General features: G+C 45.3%; 2 protein-coding genes across 9 annotated transcripts in view; both read right to left on the reverse strand.

Annotated features, from left to right (window-relative positions):
• Positions 1 to 9,548: 9,548 nt before the first annotated feature.
• On the reverse strand, positions 9,549 to 13,338 carry Tmem265 (transmembrane protein 265). Of its 3 annotated transcripts, none has more exons than XM_048455014.3 (3): positions 12,832 to 13,338; positions 11,416 to 11,586; positions 9,549 to 10,037 (listed from the first exon to the last, which is right to left on the reverse strand). In XM_048455014.3, exons 2-3 carry the CDS (start codon positions 11,581 to 11,583, stop codon positions 9,876 to 9,878), a joined length of 330 nt encoding a protein of 109 aa, XP_048310971.1. In that variant the 5' UTR covers positions 11,584 to 11,586; positions 12,832 to 13,338; the 3' UTR covers positions 9,549 to 9,875. The 3 variants fall into 3 exon arrangements, with proteins under 3 accessions (XP_048310971.1, XP_085549261.1, XP_087764545.1); XM_085693135.1 differs by lacking the exon at positions 12,832 to 13,338 and adding an exon at positions 12,607 to 12,825; XM_087908419.1 differs by lacking the exon at positions 12,832 to 13,338 and adding an exon at positions 12,286 to 12,600.
• A 72-nt stretch (positions 13,339 to 13,410) lies between these two features.
• The window catches only part of Srcap (Snf2 related CREBBP activator protein), a 49,747-nt gene continuing 45,495 nt past the window's right edge, over positions 13,411 to 17,662 (reverse strand). For all 6 annotated transcript variants that reach the window (XM_085693134.2, XM_048455012.3, XM_048455013.3 and 3 more), the window contains 3 exons: positions 16,850 to 17,044; positions 16,613 to 16,696; positions 13,411 to 16,511 (listed from right to left, as the gene is read on the reverse strand). In XM_085693134.2, coding sequence (XP_085549260.2) covers positions 13,782 to 16,511; positions 16,613 to 16,696; positions 16,850 to 17,044 — 3,009 coding nt within the window. In that variant the 3' untranslated portion in view covers positions 13,411 to 13,781. The remainder of the gene's footprint in view (positions 16,512 to 16,612; positions 16,697 to 16,849; positions 17,045 to 17,662) is intronic.

Here is a 17,662-nt window from a genome sequence, read left to right on the forward strand (position 1 = left end):
ACCCATAGGAGAAACTAGAAAGTAAAGATAGAAGCAGAAGTTACAGAAGATACTTCCTGGATCTGATCTTTAGTACAGAGAAAGGGAAACACTCATTCATTCAGTAAGCAGATGGGGGCACTTAATAATAGTCCAGACGGGCAGCTATGATAACCAGAGAAAACAATATCTGATCTGTTTGATCTGGAAAGAATTATTTTTAAATTAAATTTTATGTGTATGTGTGTGGGCGTGCACATGCCATAGAGTGTGTGTGGTCAACAGCCATGTCATAGGAGTTGGTTTTCCCTTTCCACAATGTGGGTCCCAAGGATCAAACTCGGGCTGTCAGGTTTGGTGACAGTAATATTCACACCTTAGGCTATCTTGTTGGCCTTGGAAAAGATTTTTAAACAAGAAATGGAAGATATGGAGCTGGAGAAATGGCTCAGAGGTTAAGAGCACTGGCTGCTCTTCCAGAGGTCTTAAATTCAATTCCCAGCACCCACATGGTGGCTCACAACCAACCATAATGAGATCTGGTGCCAACTTCTGGCCTGGAGGCATACATGCAGGCAGACCATACATAATAAATAAATCTTTTAAAGAAATGAGATTCCCCTAGTGGCCTGTTTCATAATACTGTGAGACATGGGAACGGATGGTGCAATGGTGACACCCACTCCCTCCCCTGTCCACCCAGGCTGATCTTCAGCTTCCAGCCTGAATCCCTTCCTCCCCCAGTTTCTCTTTCTCTCTCTCTGCTCTTCCCCCTTCTCCCCTTCCCTTCCCTAACCCACTAAATAAATATCCAACTTCACTCTACATGGCGTGCCTATCCATCTCAGTGGTCTCTCACCTGCCATGTGGCTTCCTGCCTGGGATCCAGCTGCCTTCGTGGCCTGCTGTGGTCTCCGGACTACTGCCCAGTTGCCACTTGGGGACCTGCAGCATTTTATTGTTACCATTACAGATGGAATCTTGAGTGTGTGGAAGCAAAGAAATTAACAATGTAAATTTGTATAATCTGATGTAATAAAGGAAAAAGAATTCCTGGTAGGAGCTGGGCAGTGGTGGCGCATGCCTTTAATCCCAGCACTCGAGAGGCAGAGGCAGGCGGATCTCTGTGAGTTTGAGGCCAGCCTGGGCTACAAGAGCTAGATCCAGGACAGGCTTCAAAGCTACAGAGAAACCCTGTCTCGAAAAACAAACAAACAAAAAGAGAATTCCTGGTAGACTAGTTCTTATGAAACACTAAGCTTAGTTATCAGTGGCTAAAGCTTCCTAACATCAAGTTCTGGAAGACCCCCGAAAAATGACAAGCATTACTAGGGAAATTGGGCATTCAAGAGTCAGTGTTCAGTGCCCAGTGTACCAGGCCTGACAGGACTATTCATGGCTCATATGGAGTTTTAATAGCTTTTGCAGAATCCCATGGTGAGACATGTAAAGCAAGTTTGTAAGGTGTGAAAATAATCAAAGGGGATTAAAAAAAAGGCAAAGGGTCCATCTGGATTACTTAAAGACAACTACACCTGGGTTTGGTTGCTGTGGGATAATCCTTCTGTATGCTGTGAGTATGTATTGCGCTCATTGGTTAGTGATAAAACTGATTTGGACTATAGCAAGACAGAATAAGGTTAGGTGGGAAAGCCAAATTGAAAATACAGAGAGGAAGAGGGGCAGAGTCGGGGCGGGGGGGAGGTGAGCCAGAGAGAGAGAGAGAGAGAGAGAGAGGGAGAGAGAGGGAGAGGTGAGCCAGCAGCCAGAGAAGCAAGATGTTAGAGTACAGGTAAAGCCACGAGTCATGTGACAAAATATAGACTTGTAGGAGCTAAATAGTAATAAGTCTGAGCTATAGGTCAGCGTTTTGTAATTAATATAAGCCTCTGTGTGATTATTTGGGATTGAGCGGTTGGAATAAAAGAAAGTACTGCTTCTGTTTACCCTTGGTGACATGTCTGTCAGTACACAGGAGTTTAAGGCCAGCCTGGGATACATAAGTGTATCTGAAAAAAAAAAAACAAAAAACAAAAAACAGCCTGTGAGATAGTTTGGTGGGTAAAAGTACTTGTCACCAACACTGGTTATGAGTCAACTCCTAGGTCCCATGTGATGTAAGAAAACCAATTCCTGAACATTGTCTCCTCATTTCTTTATGCATGCTGTGCCGGAGCCCTCCCCCTTCCCCCACAACACACAAGACCAGTAAAAATGGGGATAAGAGAGATGGATCAATGGTTAAAAGTACCGGCTGCTCTTGTAGATGACATAGGTTTGGTTCCCAGCACTCACATAGTGGCTGGCAACAATCGGTAACTTCAGATTACCGATTCAGGTTCCAGATCTAATGCTGGCTTCTGAGCTTCTTGGGTAGTAGGCAAGCATGTGGCACAGATACCCATACACAGGCAAAACACTCAGTTATGAAATAATAAAAATTTTAAATTATAAGAATAAAAAATAATTGAGAGCCGGACGGTAGTGGCGCAGGCCTTTAATCCCAGCACTTGGGAGGCATAGGAAGGTGTATCTTTATGAGTTCAAGGCCAGCCTGGTCTACAAGAGCTAGTTCCAGGACAGGCTCCAAAGCTACAGAGAAACCCTGTCTCGAAAAACCAAACACCACCCCCCCAAAAAAACCAAAACAAACAAACAAAAAAACAAACAAAAAGAAATATAGACAAATGTAGCAAGATTTCTATAAAGCTAGCATTCCTGTAAAAAAAACAAAGTTTTTCTGTGAAGTGGTCAAGTCTCCTCCCCAGAGCACATTACTTCCATATGAAAAAAGATAGAGCTGATTTGCAGTTAGGTGTGATTCATGGAGAGTAGTATTCAAGCCTAAGTTTAGGGCCTGTTGACCCTGGAAGCTGGCTCCAGTGACAGGTGCAGCAGACTAACATGTGCCTTGCTGGCCTTTCACTTGGACCTGGCCAAGCAATGCAAGTTATCTCTCCTGAGATCATTCAGGACAGCGGAGTGACTCGTCCATCTCATGCTGAAGGCAGTGTCCTAGGAATGAGACCAGATGGCTCAACAACAATGTGAATTTTGGAGGGTACTGTCCCGTCTGTGCTACTGCACCCAACATTACACTCCTGATAATTAATTCAAATGTTGTATTGGATCTTGCTAATGTTTTCATAGTATCCTCTGCTTTAGAGGACTTAGGAGAGCCACCGGTCCTCTGTGATAAAAGTTTCATTATATGGGGTAACATAAGTTATAAGAGCTAATAAGTAGCCAGAGCTAAGTGCCAATCAGTTTATAATCTTATGGAGTCCTGTGTGTGATTTTCTTTGGGCTTGCCGGATGTGGGGTACCGGGTGGGACAGAAACCCCAACAGGCCGGCCCCTCATGTTACATATGGTGACCACGTGGATAACTGAATCCACAGAAAGCTTGGGAAAAAATAGAGTAAAGCATGTTTTCTTGGTAGCAGCTATTTCTCGGATCTACTTTGCTTGCTAGAAGCAAGCAAGACTGAGAGACTTCCTGACTCAGCTTTAGCTGCAAAACCCTGCAGCACTTTTAAGAGGTATTGCCATGAAACACTTAAACGGTGTTGATGAAAAGCTGAATGCATGCTTTTCGGTTTTCAGCTGTAGCAGGAAAAAAGCTGTGCCATTTTGAAATGCCGGCTTTCTGGTCTGTCCTGCCAGGGCAAACTCTGACTCTTTCAGGCAGGCAGTCCGACTGAGTGTGGTCTGTGAGCGGAATGTTGCAGCTTGCTTGCTGGCAGGGACCTTGAAACGCCAAGAGTTGTGGCAATCAAAATGGCTGCAGTCAGTACCTCAGCCATGAGGCTGGAAAGCTAAGGAATGGGCTAATTCCAGCCGTAAAAGCCACAGTTTTAGTCCTCTCCTTAAAGACTCATGTGGTCAGAAAAAGAGAGACATACAGTAAAGAGAGATTCAAATATGAAGAAAACCTCTAAATGGTTTACAGTGTGTTAAAAATATATGCAGGCTGAAGGTTAAAGTTCTTAAAAATAAAAAAGAAAGAAAGGGAGAAATAGGGTGTGGTGGTACACACCTTTAATCCCAATGCCTGGGAGGCAGAGGCATATTGACCTCTGTGACTTCAAGGGACAGAGGTAGAGATTGACCTCTGTGACTTCAAGGTGTGGTAGCACACGCCTTTAATCCCAATGCCTGGGAGACAGAGACAGACAGATCTCTGTGAGTTCAAGGTGTGGTGGCATACACCTTTAAGCCCAGCACTGGGGAGGCAGAGACAGAGGAATCTCTGTGAGTTCAAGGACAGCCTGGTCTACAGAGTTATTCCAGGACAAAGATATATACAGAGAATCTGTCTCAAAAAGCCAAAAGTTAAAAGTAAAATTAAAAGAAATAGAGGTTGAAATAAAGCCGCATAAAGATGGAAAATACACAGAGAATCTTGATACTGTGTGTTATTATGCTCTCTTTGAATTGTTTGAATGCTGAGGAAGGAGCAACAGTCGCCAAACGACATTTGCTTATAAATGCTGCGAAATTAATCCAAGATAGGTATTTTGAAAATACCTTGGCTTCAAAATTGAAGTCAAAAGGTATGTTACTTTGGAGAAGAGATTTTGTTTTTGTTTCCACAGAAAATGAGAGGCTGTGGATTCATTTTGAGTTAAGAAAAATCAGGTTCAATAAAGGAAGACCACCTGAGAAATCTCCGATAGGAACAGATGGCCCAGATGACAGAATTCTTCATTCAGAACAGGTTCAAGACTGCTGCCTGAGATGATCAAGACTCACAGGATACTCCAGTCAGGACTTGATAATAATTTTCTTTAGTTCCCCATAAGATTATCAGCGTCCCCTACCAGCAGGAAGTAGCCTGGAATACTACTCCCACATTCCCAAAAAATGAACTATGAGTATTTTCCTTTGTTTAAAAAAAAAAAAAAGAGGGAAATGGTGTGGGAGAATTGTCTGTATTCTGTCAATCATATTTTAATAAAACGCTGATTGGCCAGGCAGGCAGTATAGGCGGGAAAGCCAGACAGGAAGTAGGGGTGGAGCAAAGAGACTGGGAGTATTCTGGGAAAACAGGAGGCTCTCTCCGCTATTCCCGCGCAGACCACCACCGAAGAGGCAACAACATGTGAGCTGACAGCTGAAAGAGGTACCAAGCCATATGGTTAACATAGATAATGATAATGGTTTAATATAAGTTACAAGGACTAATAAGAAGCCTGACCTAATGGGCCAATCAGCTTTATAACTTATAGAGATCTCTGTGTGATTGATTTTCTCTGGGACTTGCTGACTGTGGGGTACCAGGCGGGACAGATACCCCAACAAGCCGGCCCTTGTGTTACAATTATATATAATGCTAACCCTGTACTGTCTCACAGACTTGGGAAACATCTGGAAGAGCAGTAACAACAACAATAAAGTAATTTCAGCAGGGGTACCCAGTGTTTAGAAAGTGACACTCTGAAACCATGGTGCCAGGGACGAACTGTATTCTCAGAGCTGTTGCAACGAAGACCACTGAAGCCCTGCAAACCTTAAAGGCTGGTTTTTTAATTTATTTTATTTATTGGTGATTTAGGTGGAGAATGTCTTTGTCTCAATTACATGTACTTCTAGAACACAATATCCAACTAAAAGAATTTAACTATTTTAAGACTATATCTCCAATGAAAATGGAAGTTGTCAATGAAATTAACCCCACATTGAGTTTCTGATGAGACTTTTTAAAATTTTTTTTTTGAGTTATATATTTTTCCCTGTTACCCTCCCTTCTTCTCCCTTCCCCTTCTACCCTCTCCTAAGATTCCTAGGTTCCCAATTTACTCAGGAGATCTTGTCTGTCATTGCTGTTGTTTGTATCCCAAAACTAGTTGGCAGTTCTGTTGCTGAAACACCACATTAGTTGTAGGATATGGAGAAATCAGGCTGAACTGAGTCATGAGCTCCCATTCCTGCTGGCTAGCTTTTTAGGGAAACAACAACAACAGAAAAACCAAAAAACAAAAACACCAGCTGGGCCGTGGTGGTGCAAGTCTTTAATCCCAGCACAGGAGGCAGAGACAGGAGGATCTCTGAGTTCAAGGTCAGTCTGGTTTACAAAGTGGGGTCCAGGACAGTCAGGGCTACGTAGAGAAACCCTACCTCAAAAAACAAAACAAAACGAAACGAAAAAAGAAAACAACAACAAGGAAAAACACCAGAAGGTACAATGAGGGTGACAATGATTTTTGCTTGCCTCAATTATAAAAAGAAACTTAAAATTTTTTTTTACTTTAGCTAGGTGGTAGTGGAACACACCTTTAATCCCAGCTCTTGAGAGGCAGAGGCAGGTGATCTCTGTGAGTTCAAGACCAGCCTGGTCTACAGAGTGAGTTCCAGGACAACTAAAAAACAAAACAAAAAAAAAACATTTTTTTTTACTTTAAATTATGTGTATGCACATATATGTATACATGTATATAGCTGTGGCGGAGGCCAGAGAACAGCATTCCCTTGGGCGGGTTCGAAGTTGGTAACGAGAGTGCTAGGAATTGAAGCCAGAACCTCTCTGCAAGGGTGATATGGATCTTAACTGCAAAGTCATCTGTCTAGCCCAGTAAACTTTTTGCAGTGATGGCAGACACTCAGAGCAACTCAAGCTACTGAAAATAAGTGACTGTTGCTATGGCATTGTGGCAATTCTCAACTACAAATGGAAGAAAACTGATCAGACATAGCTATCATACAAGCCACCCAAACACCCCTCCCTGCCAAAAAAAATTCCCCAGGGAATGTCCTCAAAGAGGTGAAATCGATGTATCAGAACTAAAGCGGTGGAGTGTTGTACAGCTGTTTCGGTCTAACTGAAAGATGCTCCCCTCAAGAGAAAGGAGGCCCTTAGGAATGAGGAAACTGAGAAAGGTAAGACCCATGAAGTCCTCCTTTTAAGTTGTACAATCAGTAGGCAACTACTGTGGAGAAAACCTCTTGATCAACGAGCTGCAGAGGTGCAGTGTTCATGAGCTATTTTCCATGGTGAGGTGGATTTTTCAATAATATAGCTACTTTTGAGTTACCATGTTCCTGTAAATGACCCCAATAAACTCACTGGTTCATCACACTAGATTTGAACTGTTTCCTTGGTCTGCTGTTGGTGTCTTATCTAGGGTGAACATATTTAGTCCCGTCTCTCCAGAAGTAACACAGGGCTTTGGAACACTGAAGACAGACATCATGTGCCTCTCTCTCTTTCTCATCAGTATATGCATCTCTAATTTGTTTAGCTCTATCTTTTCTGTTTTCTTTCTGAATTATGGTAAGGTCACTCAAAATTCTATTTGTGAGGCACATAAACTTCAAAAGACAAGTACAAGAGCCAGGCAGGCATGGCGATGCACAGGAGGCCAGCCTCGTTGAACAGTGAATTCTCAGATAGCTAGACCCTGTGTTAAAAGCGATGAGGGGGTAAGGTACAAGGACATCCATAGTAGCATAGTTCTATAATGTTCATGAATTGTAAACACCCCCAAATGCTACCAACAGAAAAATAACAAATTATAATGCATTCATATAACATAGCAACAAAACTACAGCTATATACAATACTCACAATGCAATACTAAGAGCAAAGACAAAAAAGATATATGACTACATCTCTATAAAGTCCAGCCCTCCCCTTAAGATTTTTGTGTGTATATATGCATATATATATTGTGTAAGAATGTTTGCCCTGGGGGGCTGGAGAGATGGCTCAGTGGTTAAGAGCATTTCCTGCTCTTCCAAAGGTCCTGAGTTCAATTCCCAGCAACCACATGGTGGCTCACAACCATCTGTAATGAGGTCTGGTGCCCTCTTCTGGCCTTCAGGCATACATGCAGAAAGAATATTGTATACATAATAAAAAAAAAAAAAAAAGAATGTTTGCCCTGTAGAGATCAGAAGGCACTAGAAACTCCTGGAACTGCCATTATGGAGGTGGGAATAGCATGTAGCTACAGGGAAGGAAACCCAGGTCTGCAGCAAAAACAAGTGTTCTCAACTGTGGAAGGTTTCTCTAGCCTTCATATAACACCCTCCCCTCCTTTCTGTTTTTTTGATACAGGGTTTCTTTGTGTAACAGTCCGGGCTGCCCTGAAACTTGTTCTGTAACCAGCCTGGCCTCAAACTCCAGAGATTCTCCTATCTCTGCCTTTCAAGTACTGGGATTAAAGAGGTGCGCCACCACCACCACCCAGCCCATATATCCCAATTTAAACATTTCTTTATTTTACCCCTCGAGACAAGGTTTCTCTGTAGCTTTGGTGCCTGTTCTGGAACTAGCTCTTGTAGACCAGGCTGGCCTCGAACTCCCAGAGATCCGCCTGCCTCTGCCTCCCGAGTGCTGGGATTAAAGGTGTGCGCCACAAACATTTATTTCTTGACTGGTTGATTGTCATCTCTCTAAAGCAAATTCAAGCAAAATCACATTGTGAGAAGTCAGAATAGTAGCTACTTGTGATAAATGATTAGAAGGTATTAAGGCTTCACAGTGCTGACAACAATCAATTTGGAAAACAGCCTTCAGGTATTGGCTAGGTGTTAATTTAAACTGTATATTTGTCTGGAAATCTGCTTGTGGGTTATGTTTCAAAACTTTAAGAAAATATTTAAGCTGAATGTGATGGTATTCATCTATAATTCTACCATAATTAATTTTGTAATTCTCCGGAGGCAGAAGCAGGAGGATCAAATTTGAGGCCAGAATGGGCAACATGACCTCGTTATGTTAGAACACAAAACAGCAATAAGAAAAATAACAACAACAACAGTCAAGCATGGTGTTGCACACCAGTAATTCCAGCACTGGCACAGCAACTCTGAGCATAATCTGACAACAACAACAACAAAAAACCAACCAACTAAACAAACAAAAAAACGCAAACCACCAAAATAAAAACCCAGAAACATATCCCTCCCCATATATGTACATTTGCAGACCCCAAGATAAAGAATATAAAATATACTTAATCATATAACAGTCAGTATAAAAGGTGAATGTTCTTGTAATCTTATCTTTTCATCCCTCTGGAATCAAACTGTCCATTTTAATTCAACCTACCTTTTTTATTTTCAAGTTTTCGGACCAAGGACACACACACACACACACACACACACACACACACACACAAGGACACACACACACACACACACACACACACACACACACACACGTTTCCTTAACTATAAAGAACAATGGTACCTACTATTGAGTCACTGTGAGGACTCAGAAGAAATAAACAGTGCCTGGAGCATAGCCTAGCAGCAACTATTCAATAAATGTGTGCTAGCTACCATTACTATTTTGTCTGACTTAAGAGTCATGGCTGACAGATAAGAAGCTGTTCCCACCTTCTCTCCAAGGGAAACTTCCAACAAAAGTATATATATATATATATATATACACACACACACACACACACACACATATATATATATATATATATATATCATCCTATCCTTCTCTTAGGGCAACTAGATAGAGGTTAGAAGGCAGACGAAGGCTTAGATGTATGAGTCTTGCCTTTATCAAATGCCCAAGGGAAAGCAGGAAAAAAAAAACAATTAAGACAATATTTCACCACCAAAAAAGATTTTTATTAAAAAACAAATTCTAATAAAATCAAGCCTGGTTTTCAACAATTTCTCTGAATGGAGGCTCCTAGGATGGAGGGGCAGGGGAGACAAAGCAGAGGGTAATGAAAGAACAGAGCAGGCTGACCTCCCCGTGAAGTCTCAGGTGCTTTGAGTAGCCTAGATGGGCTCTTCCAATGGCTCCCGAGAAAGGCAACGTCCTTCTAGACAGGAAGAACCACGAACCACTCCTGTCATCAGAACCGAGCACTGCTGCACTGTTGGACTGGATCCAGGTCTTGACTGGCTCTCAGCAAAGGCCATCCAGATTACTCAGCCTGCGCAATGGTGTAGGAGAGAAGCCACAGCAGCAGGGGACCCAGAACAAGGACAGCAAACCAGACAGCAAAACTGGCCAGAATGAGTCTCCGGGCCCGGGCCCCCCAGTATATGGCTTCCTCCGACTGGCCTGCCTTATGCCGCTCTTCTGCCTGTGGGGGCAGGTTCTTGGTTAGATTCTCCCCCTGCTTCAGTCCCAAAGTGTCCACTGCCCATTTCACTCTTTGATCTATCACAGCTCATGACTGCACATCCAAACATCTTACATCCTTTCATTTGTCTTTCTTCTCATCTACAACACAAACCATTCACTACCTTCCTGCTTACCTTTCAATTGGCCACAGTCAGCTTAGAAGACTGCGCTGGGGAAAGTGCTGTTTAATGACTTTGGCTGGTTTTATGGTATGGTGCCAAAAGCAGGGTTGGGGCACACGAGCCAAGTACTCTGCTAAATTACATTTCTGGACTGGAAAATACTTTCAAGTCCGTCTAGTCCCATTATTTTCTATCTGTCCTATGCTCATTCATTCAGAATTTGAAATTCATGACTCAAGTGAGTCACATCCAGTCAGATCACTCAGGGTCCAATAGGTATCATCATTTTCATCATCAAGGATTCTTTTTTATGAGTTTGCCCCAGTGAAATCCCTATGGTACCAGCATATATATATATGACTGTCAAGATATATATAACTAGGGGTGAGAAAATCCCAGAATGTTATGCTAACTTGAATAGTCTTTCAGGAGGCATACATGTATGCTGAACTCAGTGACAATGCACTTAACCATGGGCAATGCTCTGGGCTCAATTCCTAGTAATGCCATCCCCACCCCAGTCACAAAAAGGGGACAGGTGAATCTTTAGCAACTGAACTTCTTCCAGATCCTGGATATTGCTCTCATTGATGGAGGAGGGTCACTACTCAACTGCCTCTAGTTTTGCCCCTTGTGGTTCAACCTCGAAGGAGGTTTTGAGTAGATCCTCCTAAAACACAATCTGGCCATGTCACTCCCCTGAAGTAATTTTTACATTGCTCTCTAGTATTTGAAATAAAGTCACAGTTCCCAAGTACAGAATTGGAAGCCCTCAGGAATCTAGATCTTTGGTGTCAATCTTCAGTACTCCTCATTTAGCCCACACCAGTGCTCACTGCTGCTGTTATCTGGATTATCCTTTTACCCTCATTCACCCCTTAATATTACCTTCTCCTTGTTGTCTTTTATGTCCTTTGGAAGCCACTTAACTCTAAAAGATTCACTCCAACCCCCCTCAACAAATAACTTTCCTTGTTCCTTTGTTCTTAAAGTACCCTGTGCTTCCCCTGTACCACAGTATTGGTGAGCTGCACTCTACTAATTATCCTTTTTTACAGCTATCTCTTTCATTAAGACATGGATCCTTTGAATGTATTCCTATTCAGGCACTAAGCATCACTAGGTATTTAGTAACTGTTTAATTGTAGACCGATCAGATACACAAAATCATTTTCTTATACCCACCCCCGTACCCATAGAAATTTTATTCCTCACCTTGACAGCAAACACAAGAGCCATGACTCCCAGGCAAGAACAGCCACAGATAATGCTAGTAGCTGCCAAGTATCGGAGGCGGAGCCAGCAGCAGTGGATAGGGGATGGAGAATGAGCAGCTTCCATGTTGCTCATCAAGCTCTCCGCTGCATTCTCCTCGTCCTCCATCACCTGTGGGCGATATAGTCAAGGTATTTTTAAGCCCAACAAATGAGCTCTTGTTCTGGTGTGGTGACTCCACCCTTCTCAAAGCATGCTGTCTACTGTCCTACCCCTATACTTAGAAATGTTGTACTGGGAAATTTCTCCAATGACTCAAGGCAGGAGACTATTAAGTACATGGATGGACTGCTTTCCTTCACTGTAAGAGTCTGAGTCTTTGAAGGCAGACATGTGAATATACTCGTAGTTTGATAAGCACAAAGCAGCAAACTGACATGCATACTGAGAAACAGGATACAGAATCTCAAAACCTTTTAAAGTGCCTTGTTTTGTTTTGAGATAGGGTCTCACCATTTAGCTCTCCCTGGTTGGCCTGGAATTCAGTATGTAGACAAGGCTGCCTCAAATACAGAGATCGCCTACCTTTGTTCCCTTGTGCTAGGATAATTCTTTTTGAACAGGGTTTCTCTACATAGTTCTGGCTGTCCAGGAACTCACTATGTAGACCAGGCTGCCTAGGACTCAGAGATTCCCCTGGCTCTACCTCCTGAGTGGTAGTGCTGGGATTAAAGGCAAGTGACACCACACCCAGCATGAAAACAGTTCTGGGGAGGAAGGGAAGGAGGGGAAAAAAATATCACACAGTTAAGATCTTTTCTTTTCTTGATTTTTATAAAAAAACAAAAACAAAAACCTTAAACAACTAACCCAATAGTAGTGGCAGACATCTATAATCCCGATTCTGGTTGAAGCAGAAAGATCAAGAGTTCAAGACCAGCATTGCTAGCTTGGAGTTTGAGGATACAGGAGATCCTGTCTCAAAACAAAAACATAACAAAACAAAAAACCCAAACCCTGAACATAGCTTTGTTATGATGCCTTCCTGCCACCTTCTCTCTTCATTTTAACCCATGCCGCGCAAGACAAATCAAACTATGTCAGAGTCCAAATGGCCTCACTGCCCACACAGACACCTGCATAGTGCCTTTTTCTCACTCCTTCTCAGGCCCTCTATGCATATCACAATACCTTTCCACTCTCATGCTCAATCATTCTCCTACGACTTAGACAAAGTGAAACCACCTGTGGTTCGCCAAGCACAAGGGACTGCACAGAATGAGACAGAGCACAAAAGGATGTGTAGCAAAGCTGCAGTGCAAGTTGAGGCAAGAACTGAAGTGTCAGCCAATGAGAAGAGCCCAAGAGGGCCCAGGGAGTTAAGCTCAGAAACTATAAACATGAACAGGTTCTTACCTGGCTATAGGCTTTGAGGGACTGTGAGTTTCGGCTCCTGCCTCAGGTTTGATTTGGCTTGGGTGGAGATGAAGCTGACTCATGGCTCCAAGCCAAGCCAAGGTAGAGTTGTGGGGCCAGCCACCATGTGAAGAGCCCAGGGAGCTGGGAAGGGGCATGACCAACTCAAACCAGTTTGGCTAGATGGAGAGCAGAGGAGGGCCAAGGCATGAAGCAAGTGGAGGATGCCTGCTTTCTGAAGAAAGGAGTGTAAGGAAGCACCTGAGCAAGGAGGGTGAAAGGGACTCCAAGGTGTGGGGAGCTGAGGGCAAGTTCAAGAGTCAGAGAAAAGAGTATGTCTGAGTGAACTGAGGAACTACCAGCCTAACAGATCGTATCTGACAACCTTCCCTTTTCTTGACTGAGAGAGGAGTTAAGTTCTGACTTAAAAGTATACAATCTTGTATTAAAGATTAGGTATGGGATCATTGCAAGAGGGAGGTGAAAAATTACATCCAAGTTCCCACCCAACCCTCCACCAGACCATAAAATCAGAAGCCTCCTTACACGGATGCTTGTACAGAAACTAAGTTTATTATGTTTTCTTTAAAAAAAAAAAAAAAAAAAAAAACCAAACCCACCCCACCTCATTGAAGAAAAGCCCCTCCCCCTTTTCCCTAAGGGTTTGAGGCTGTGAAAGACAGCTGGGGAATCAAGTACAAGGGGGTGGGGTCAGAGACTACCTTGCCACCCTTAACACTGCCCAGCCATGTAGGGTAGAAGGGGAGTTGTGACAAGCCCCATTTCCATGACAACCAGTTACCTACCCCCTACTTTGGTGGAAAGGGAGACAGCCCCCCATGTCTCCCAGGAGGTTTTCCCCCCTCAGACTTCAAGTAGTGGTTAACAGAGTCAGGCCTGGGCATGGGGAAGCGACCATGGTGGAATACCTAAGTGAAGAGCCTACCCACTCACGTCTTGGCCTTGCGACCTCTGTGACTAATAGTAGGGATAGACAGGTGGGGAGGAGCACTACTACGCAGGATACGCTGGTCCCCTTGGTTGGTGGTCCCAACGAGCCTGCGGGGACCAGTTCGGCGGCGTGGGGTTCCATCTCCTTCCTCCTCGTCACCTGAGGCTTCTGCCTCTGACTCCTCTATTGAACCCTCAGGCCCCAGGGGACTTGGGGGCTGCAAGCGGCCCCGCTTTGCCATCCCAGAACTCCCGACTGGAGCCCCTGACCTTTTGCGAGGCATTTTTTCAGTTTCTAGTGGGGGAACTAGAGACCCTGGACGCAGACGGGTTGAGCGAAATTTGGGAGTTAATGAGACCACAGGTGGTGTCAGTTCTAACCCACTTGGCCCACTATCTGTTAAATCCAGGTCATCCTGAATTACGGCCATCACCATGGACCCTTCACTCTTTCGTCCCCGCATTCCCTCTGCTTCAAGTCGTAGGCGGGCCAGGCGGGTGAGAGGACGGCTTCCATCCTCATCAGAGGAACTGCCTTCACTTTCCGCCTGGCCCAGGGGTTGCCTCCGCACCCCGGATCCACAGCTCTCATGGACAGAAGGGCTGTCGGTGTCCAAGACAGGGAGCTGGCTGGGCCGTGGTGATGGTGGATTCTTGGGAGGTCGACCCCGCTTCCGCTTAGGTGGCGATGTTGAAATGGTGACAGTGGTGACAGTGTTGGCGACAGCAGTGGGACAGGCTAGGAGTGGTGGGAGTGGCGTCAGGAGGGCTGGGAAAGGGAGTGGCTGTGTCCGGCTCTCTAAATTGCCATCCCCTGGAGAGGATATGGTCCCAGGAACAGGCAAATCCCTTGCTTTAGGGGGACGCCCACGTCGTCTTTTCTCCACAGGTGATAGGATGGGCTCTGGTCTGTGAACTGGTTCAGGTCCAAGAGGCTGGGGTCCAGGAACAACCTGAGACCTGAGGGCAGGCTCTGCAACAGTTATTGTCTCAGGCCCAGGAACTGGGTCAACCCCATTGGCCTTCCCCTTAGAGACGGATGAAGGTGTCTCATCCACCCCTCTCCCAGCATCTGCTGGAGACCTGTTCTTCTTAGGGGGCCTCCCCCTCCGACGTTTCACAGCAGGTGGAGTGATGGCAAGCTCTGCTCCTTCTCCATTCTCTGGGCTGCCCCCACCAGTCATACCCAGTTCAATGTGACGACAAGCTACGAAGGGATGCTGGGTTGGGGTAGACAGTGAGGATGATGGAGCAGCTTCACAGGGCCCACTGCTGGGAGGTGAGGATTCTGGCCCTGATATGCTGTGGGCTGATGGACTTCCTGGACTGGTGCTAGTTTCTGGAACTAGGGTGCTGGCAGCTGCTCGATGTCGCCGCCTTCTCACAAGCTCTTTCTCCTCCACTACAGTTACTAGCCGTCCTGGTAGCTTTCGAAGCACTTTGGGTCCTGGGGGTTGTCCTGCCCGGCCAGACCCCTGACCCCTGATTTCTACATCAGCACTGGTGCGACGCCGTGGGGGACGGGCAGGCGAAGGACCCTCGGGAGAGGAGGTGGCTGAAGATGAGGTTGATGGGGCTATAACCTCAGCTCTAACAAGTTCTTGTGGCTTTTCTGGGTTAGAGATTGGGATCTGAATCTCTCCCATTTTTTCCAAGTTCCTGTGAACCTCCAAAACCTCCTGAAGTGGCTCATCAGATGTCACTGAGGGTGGCAGCTCCAGCCCATTACTCTCACTCAGACTTGTGGTGAACTCCTCACCACCAGGTAGCAGTGTGGGACTGGTCCCCTGGACAGGACCTAACACCTCCTGCTCCTGACCATTGGGGATGCTGTCAGTCTCCAGGTTTGAACTGGGTGCAGGAGTTAGAAGAACATTCTTCTCTGACTCATGTAGAGTATCAACAGGCCCTGGCAAAAGATCGTTTGGAGGAGCAAGACTAACTAGGGAAGCCTCAGAATTGGTGGTTCCAGGCAGCTCTAGAGACTCCATAGGTACCAACTCTTGTGCACACAGCTCTACGTCTCCTGAGTCCAAGGGAAGGTTGGTAACTCCAGGAGAGATGGAAATGGGAAGGGAATCAAGTAGGGCTGGTGAAGAGGTCAAATGAGAGGTTTGAGCTAGTGAGGGGGCACAAGTGGGTATTGGCGCACAAGCAGGAGGGATGCAATTAGGAGAACAAGATGGAGGAAGTTGAAGCAGAGGTGCAGGAGGAGGCAAGATGTGGACAGGAATGGTTACTGGATTTGGGGCTGAAAGGGGTATGGGAGCTGGGGCTAGAGCAGAAGTTACAGCAGGAGTAGGAGCGGGTGTGGAGGCAGGGGCAGGGGCAGGGGCAGGGGCAGGGGCAGGGGCAGGGGCGGAAGCAGGAGCAGGGGCAGGGGAAGAGGTGGGAGTGGGGGCAGGTCGAGGCCTAGGCACTGGCCTGGGAATTCGTTCTCTCACAGGGCTGCACTGGGGAGGCATGATGGTGTTGCAGGTAAGATGGGTAGATGTGACAGGAGTGTGGTTTGCTCCTTGAGTCTCAGCCCGAGCTCCACGAAGACGCTCACTGACACGAGTTCCCAGCCTTTCAGGAGCCCTGACTTTCTTACTGCGCCGGTGGCTGCCTCCACTAGTCCCACAAGACATCTCATCCCCAGCCCCTGGGCCTTCCTCTTCTTCTTGGGGCAGTCGAAACACTTCTTCCTTGGCTTGATCCAGGTCTTTTCGGGCAGCTTCCACTTGTTCCTACCAACAAGAAGTCCAATATGGTCAGCAAGAGGTAGAGCAAAGTCAGGCATAGTAAAAATGATCAGTTCCCCACTACCTCATTCCCCAGAAAGACTTACTTCTGCCTGCTTGAGCTCCTCTCGGCTTATTTCCTCCAATGATGCTTCTAGGAACTTCATGGCATAGCGCTCAATGGGAGTCAGCTGTAGAGAAGAGTAACTGGATAAACAGAAGGACCAAGAGTACGGGGCCTATCACCAGTATTTATTATCACCAAGAAAGATGGGGGAGGAAAGGTCTGAGTCCTGGCATAAGTTTTGGCAGATGAAGAGAAGCAGTAGTGGATCTATACTGACCTGTTCTACAAGTGCTGCAATTTCCTGTTCAGCCCTGGACATCTCTTCTTCCTCAGCCCCAGGCCGACTGGTCTCTTCTCCCTCACCAGCAGGAAACCCATCATTCTCATTAAATTCTGCAAGTTCAGCCACTTGTTCAGCCTTGGCCTGGGTGGCTGCACGGATATCTTCTTCATCTTCTGCCCGACACAATGCCTTCAAGGTACACAAAAGCAAAACAAAACACACACAAATAAGAAATGTAAGCATCTGGAGGGCAGTAAAATGGCTGGTTAAAGGCATTTGCCCAGCAAGTCTGACAGCCTGACTTTGATCCTCAGAACCCATAGTGGAAGGATGGATTCTAGAAATTTGCTCTCTGACCTCCATATGCATGTGATGGCAGATAGGCATATAATAAATAAAAAAAATTCAAAGAAAAAACAGGGGGATGGAGCTGGAGAGATGCCTCAGCACTGGAGAAAGCTTACCACTCTTGCAGAAGACCTATCAGATAGCTCAATTCCAGTTCTAGGGGAACTCCAACCCCACTGGCTTCTCATAGTACCTGCACTCCTGTGTAACTACCCACACATAGACATAATATACACATAATTAAAAGGAAAAAATTCTTTAAATAAAACAATAAAACTACAAACTTTTCAAGGCATGATGCAGGTACATGCCCATAATCTCAGCCCTCAGGAGGTATAACTAAGATTGCTGAAAGTCTGAAGCCAGTCTGCTATACACAAAATGTTCCAGGAAAACCAGAGACACTTGACAAGACCTTGTCTCAAAACAAAACAAAATAAACTATTAATATCTTGTAAT

Source organism: Myodes glareolus, chromosome 7 (genome assembly GCF_982192425.1).
Source record: "Myodes glareolus chromosome 7, mMyoGla1.1, whole genome shotgun sequence".
In the NCBI taxonomy this organism is placed as follows: domain Eukaryota; kingdom Metazoa; phylum Chordata; class Mammalia; order Rodentia; family Cricetidae; genus Myodes; species Myodes glareolus.

Excerpts from the sequence above, each read along its gene's own strand:
- Tmem265 (XM_085693135.1), bottom strand. The coding sequence starts at position 12,630 with ATGATTGAGCATGAGAGTGGAAAG. Across the intron at positions 11,587-12,606 it reads TTGAGCATGAGAGTGGAAAG|GTGATGGAGGACGAGGAGAA; the intron begins GTATTGTGATAT and ends TATCGCCCACAG. Across the intron at positions 10,038-11,415 it reads CTCTTGTGTTTGCTGTCAAG|GCAGAAGAGCGGCATAAGGC; the intron begins GTGAGGAATAAA and ends CTGCCCCCACAG.